Source organism: Acomys russatus, chromosome 9 (assembly GCF_903995435.1).
Source record: "Acomys russatus chromosome 9, mAcoRus1.1, whole genome shotgun sequence".
NCBI classification, from domain to species: domain Eukaryota; kingdom Metazoa; phylum Chordata; class Mammalia; order Rodentia; family Muridae; genus Acomys; species Acomys russatus.
In genome coordinates this window covers 36,129,314-36,134,778 of record NC_067145.1, presented here as the reverse complement: position 1 = coordinate 36,134,778, position 5,465 = coordinate 36,129,314, and the positions used below count along the sequence as shown (strand labels likewise).

At 41.6% G+C, this 5,465-nt stretch overlaps 1 protein-coding gene across 1 annotated transcript; it reads left to right on the top strand.

Annotated features, from left to right (window-relative positions):
• Positions 1 to 3,969: 3,969 nt before the first annotated feature.
• LOC127193695 (igE-binding protein-like) lies at positions 3,970 to 5,037 on the top strand (the record flags this gene model as incomplete). The annotated part of the gene is given in 1 exon segment (XM_051150904.1): positions 3,970 to 5,037. A coding segment is annotated over 1 exon segment (1,068 nt), but the record flags the coding sequence as incomplete, so codon positions are not given.
• Between the last annotated feature and the right edge of the window lie 428 nt (positions 5,038 to 5,465).

Here is a 5,465-nt window from a genome sequence, read left to right as displayed (position 1 = left end):
CTCACCATAAATCTCACTGCTGCTACAGAGTTTTAATTTGGCCATGGAGGACCCTTGTGATTTTCACTGACCCTGATGTCAGTAGACAGAACTGTATGGACTGTGTGTAGAGACTCACCAGATCCAGAACCACTGTACCTGAAACCAGTATCTTCACTCATAGGTGGAGGCCTTGAACCAATGAAACTGTTTGACAGAATCTAAAGGAGGTGTCTTAGTTGTTTTCTCATTTCTGTGAGAAAAATACCTTGATGAAAACAACTGAAGAAAAACAGTTCCAATGGGATGCATTCTGCCATGGTGTATTTGGGGTAGTTGGGGGCAGGGGGTGGGCACAGAAGCAGGCAAGGAAGGTACCAGCCTGCCCGGCCACATTGATTATTACATCTGCATTTAGAAAGCAGAGCACACATAGGAAGTTGGCTGGGCTATAAAACTTCAAGGCCCACCACCAGTGACTCACTTCCTCCAGCATGGCTCTACTTCCTAAAGATTCCTAACATTCCCAAACAGCCAAAACAGCTCAGGACCAAGTGTTCAAGCACAAAAGGAAGTTAGGTCACTCCCTAACCTCTGTAGCCAGTAATGCACAACAATAAGAAGCATGAAAGCCAACAGAAACATGTCTCCAGCAAATAACACAACAGTGTTCCTGTAAGGATTCCCAAAAGACAGATTCTCTAATTAGCAATGAAAAATAATTGTTTTTTAGGGAGCTAAACAAGTCACAGAAGATACTAATAGACAACTTTTTTTAAAAAAAAACTGAATAATACATAGCTGAAATGAAAGGCAAAGCAGGAAAACAGAATAAACAAGCCAAATAGAAAGTCTGGAATGGAAGGAAACCATGATGATCATCAATTGGTTTAATTAAAGAAAAGGAAAAAAAGGCTATGAGCTTAAAGACAGGATGTCAGAGACAAATAAAGAACAGAGTAAAGAGAAATAAAGAAACTCCAAAGGATTTATGAGACACAACAAGCAGGTCTAAATTTTGCATTCTATGATTATAGAAGAAATGAATGGATAAAAAATTATTACTTAATGAAATAGTGGCTGAAAAATAACCAAATCTGGGTAATGACAAAAGCATCTGTTGTGATAAATTAAGATTCACAGCCATGTACTATAGTCAAATTATCAAAAATTAAAGAGAGAGACATCTTAAAAGAAGAAGGAGAAAAGGCATTCCTCACATGTAAGAGAATCTCCTTTAGGTTATAAGCAGGCTTTCCTGTAGAAACTGCAAACTAAGAGAAAGTGGAAAGACAATTCCAATACACTGCAGGGTCAAAACTGTCAGTCAAAAATTTTGGACTCTGAAAATCTGTCCAAAAATGGTTTCAATACAGACTTTCCAAGAGTGTTTTAAAAATCATTACTTCTAGGTTTGCCTTGTAATAAAATTGTAAGGAAATCATTCAGGATGATATGAAACTACTCTAATTAATAATGTCAAAATATTCAAATATTCAAAGGTGAAAGAAAAAGCATAGTGTGAAATTCAGAACATTTATACTATGATGGTGTCTTAATTTAGATTTCATTGCTATAAAGAGACACTATGGCCAAGACAGCTTTTATAAAGGAAAACATTTAAGTGGGCCTGGCTTACTGTCATTATCATCACAGCTGGAAGCATCATCGCAGCATGTAGGCAGATATGGTGCTGGGGATCCAAGAATTCTACATCTTGATCCACAGGCAGCAGAAGGAGACCATGTGTCACACTGAGTATAGCTTGAGCATATATGAGACCTCACATCTCCGTGCACAGTGACACACTTCCTCCAACAATGCCTCATTTACTCTAGAAAGGCCTAATAATGTCACCATTATGAGCCAAGCATTCAAATGCATGGGCCATCCTCATTCAAATTGCCACAAGTCATGACTATAAATCATTCATGGTTTTGGTATATAAAATAAAAGACAACTCTTGCAAATAGTAGTGAAACTAGTTTGTTAGGAAATAACAATATAAAAAGATTTAATTTTAAGATTAGTATCAAAGATGGGAAGAGCATAGGGTTAAAATGTAGCATTGTTGTCAGCTTAATGTACCTGTTGACTATAGGCAAACTCATAGTAATCACAAAGTAAACCATAATCAGCATACAAATGGAAACAGAAAGCAACAAATCCTCAGCTGTCCCAAAAATTATACGTCAATAAAGGAAGACTGGAAATAAAGAGGAAGGAAGCAACCAAGGACTTGCAAATAGGAAGAAGACAATTATTCAAATGTCAATAAGGTTTCTTAAATTAATCACATTGAGTATAAACATAAATGGGCTAAATTATTTAATAAAAAGGGAACTTTAATGAATCAACTATGTAGAAAGAGAAATTATTCTTTCAATACTAAATCACACAGGAAATTATGACAGAAACAGTTTTCTTTAACCAGATAGTTTAGCAGTGGCTGACATAGATAGACTATTGTTTATTATTAAGTGGTAAGCACTATGCTGGGCAGATTCTGAGCTACTATAATCTTTGTATATTTAAAGCCAATCACTTGCCAATCTAATGATTCCCAGAGGCTTCTGCTCCATCAGACTGTCCTTATAACAATGTGTTCATTAGTGTCTGACATCATGGCAACTCCCTCCTCTCAGGATTCCTATCCTCCTGTTCCACCTTCTACTGCTCCTCTGTCCTCTCTCTCCCCTTCCTCTCTTAAACCCAAGCCCAGGCACTTTGAACTCTGCCTCCCTCCCTTCTGCCGAGTCATAGGCTTCAGCATCTTTATTTAGCCAGGTAGGTATAATTGGGGAACATTATATATCATCACATGGTCACAGGAGATAGTTTAACATTCATAACAGTGCCCATGGCAGGGCAGTAACCAGATCTCAAGGCAATGAAATCAGCATTTGAAAATACAGTTGGACATTCTTCCAACACAGCTGTTTGCTACTATATAAACATTTTACTTCCACATATGTGAGAAGCCGCACTCACATTCGCCATTACAAGATGGCGCTGACATCCTGTGTCCCAAACTGGTAAACAAGTAATCTGCGCATGTGCGAAGGAACTTTCCACTTGTTGTGCTCTGCCTCTCCCGTGGCGTCATATCGCCTGATGAGTAACAGCCAATCAGGGACTGACACATCCTAAGCGGAGAACAGTTTCCTATATAAGGGATGGGTTTCTGCTGTTTGGGGTCTCCATTTTACTTGTCGTAAGCTTATGCTCTCCCTCTTAAGATGCATTAAAGCTTTACTGCAGAAGGATCCTGTGTGTGCAGCATCGTTCTTGCTGGCGAGATGGTAACGCGAGTCACATCTGGTGCCGAAACCCGGGAAATTGACCACACCATTGTCAGCACCTTCAGAGACCCCTTGACTTCAAGGAGGATTCAGAACTGCAGGGATAGGTAAGTTCGGAGAGGTATGCATATTTCTGAATTTCTTGGGCCGATTCTAGGAGTGATATTTTTTATTTTTTTACTTGTAAAAAATTGCCTAGAGGATGACAATTGCAAGAGGGCAGTAGAGGAAGGACAGGTCGCCCTAGAGGAAGTTCAGGATAGCATGTCAGAAACCGAACATAGTGAGAGGTTGGGTGCGCGCAAGAAAAGGGATACCCGTAAAAGGAAAGAAGCTAAGAACCCTCCTGTAAAAGGAGTGCAGTCCCCTGATTTCCCAGAAGGGACATCACAAGGACTTTACCCATTAAGGGAACTTGAGGCATTAAATATTGATAGCTCTGCAAGCTCTAGCCCCAATGCCTCTGACAATGAGGCTCTTGATTCAGAGGAAAAAGCAGAGTTAGAGGAGGAGGCAGCCAAATATGAGGAGGAGAGATACTACCAAGACGAACGAGGAAATAATAAAAAACCCTCCCATAACTCCTCTCGTCGGGTAACACCCACCGCTCCTCCACCCTACGAACTGCGGTCTGGATTTTCCTTTTGGCCGGAAAAGATTAGTAAAAAATTACACATTTTTTTTTCCTGTTTTTGAAGCAGAGAACGGGGGACGAGTACATGCCCCCGTCGAATATAACCTAATTAAAAAATTGGCTGAGTCTGTCCGCAAATACGGGGTTAATGCAAATTTTACCCTGGTAATGTTGGATAGACTTGGCACTGGCACCTTAACTCCTTCTGATTGGCAGATGGTAGCAAAAGCCGCACTTCCAGACATGGGTCAATACATGGAATGGAGGGCTCTCTGGTATGAGGCCGCTCAAACACAAGCCCAGGCCAATGCTCTTGCCCTTACTCCTGAACAGAGAAACTGGACCTTTGACTTGTTGACAGGTCAAGGTCAATTTACTGTGAATCAGACAAATTACCATTGGGGAGCCTATGCTCAAATTTCACAGACAGCTATTAAAGCCTGGAAAGTGCTTTCTAAAAAGGGGGAGGCTAATAGGCGCCTTACAAAAATTATTCAGGGCCCTGAGGAATCGTTTTCCGATTTTGTGGCCAGAATGACAGAAGCAGCAGGACGTATCTTTGGAGATGTTAAGCAGGTGGAACCTTTTATTGAACAGTTGATATTTGAACAAGCCACTCAAGAATGCAGAGCCGCCATAGCCCCTAGAAAAAATAAGGGCTTACAAGATTGGCTCAGAGTGTGTAGAGACCTCGGAGGACCGCTTACTAATGCGGGCCTAGCAGCTGCTATCCTCCAGTCTCAAAAACGCCCTGCTGGTAAAACCAACCAGAGGACTTGCTATAACTGTGGCAAGCCTGGACACTTTAAAAAGGACTGCAAAAACTCAAACAGAAGGGGAGAAACACCGACTCTCTGCAACCGTTGTGGCAAAGGATATCATGAGACTAGCCAATGCCGCTCGGTGAGAGATGTGCAGGGGAGACTCCTCCCACCTATTAACAATCAAACTGTCGATAACAGCCAGGCTACCGACGCGCCAAAAAACGGGCCGTGGGGCCCTCGGTCCCAGGGCCCTCAAAGATATGGGAACCGGTTTGTCAAAGCCCAGGAGGACAACAGAGACACGGCTCAGGACACTCTACAAGAGTGGACCTGAGTGCCGCCTCTGACTTCTTACTAATGCCACAAATGAATATCCAACCAGTTCCTACAGAGACCATTACACCTTTGCCTCAAGGAACTGTCGGCCTCATACTGGGTCGAGGCATACTTACCTTACAAGGCTTAATAGTGTATCCTGAAATCGTAGATAATCAACACTCTACAGAGATTCAAATTTTATGTTCTAGTCCAAAAGGAGTTTTCTCAATTTCAAAAGGGGACAGAATTGCTCAATTGTTACTCCTCCCTGATATAGGAGGAGGATCCTCTAGACCAAATGTTGCCAAAATGGGCTCTTCAGGCAATGATTCGGCTTACTTGATGATCCCTCTAAATGAGAGACCCAGGCTCCATTTAAAAATTAATGGCAAAGCATTTGAGGGCATTCTAGATACGGGAGCAGATAAAAGCATAATTTCTTCTCATTGGTGGCCCAAAGCATGGCCC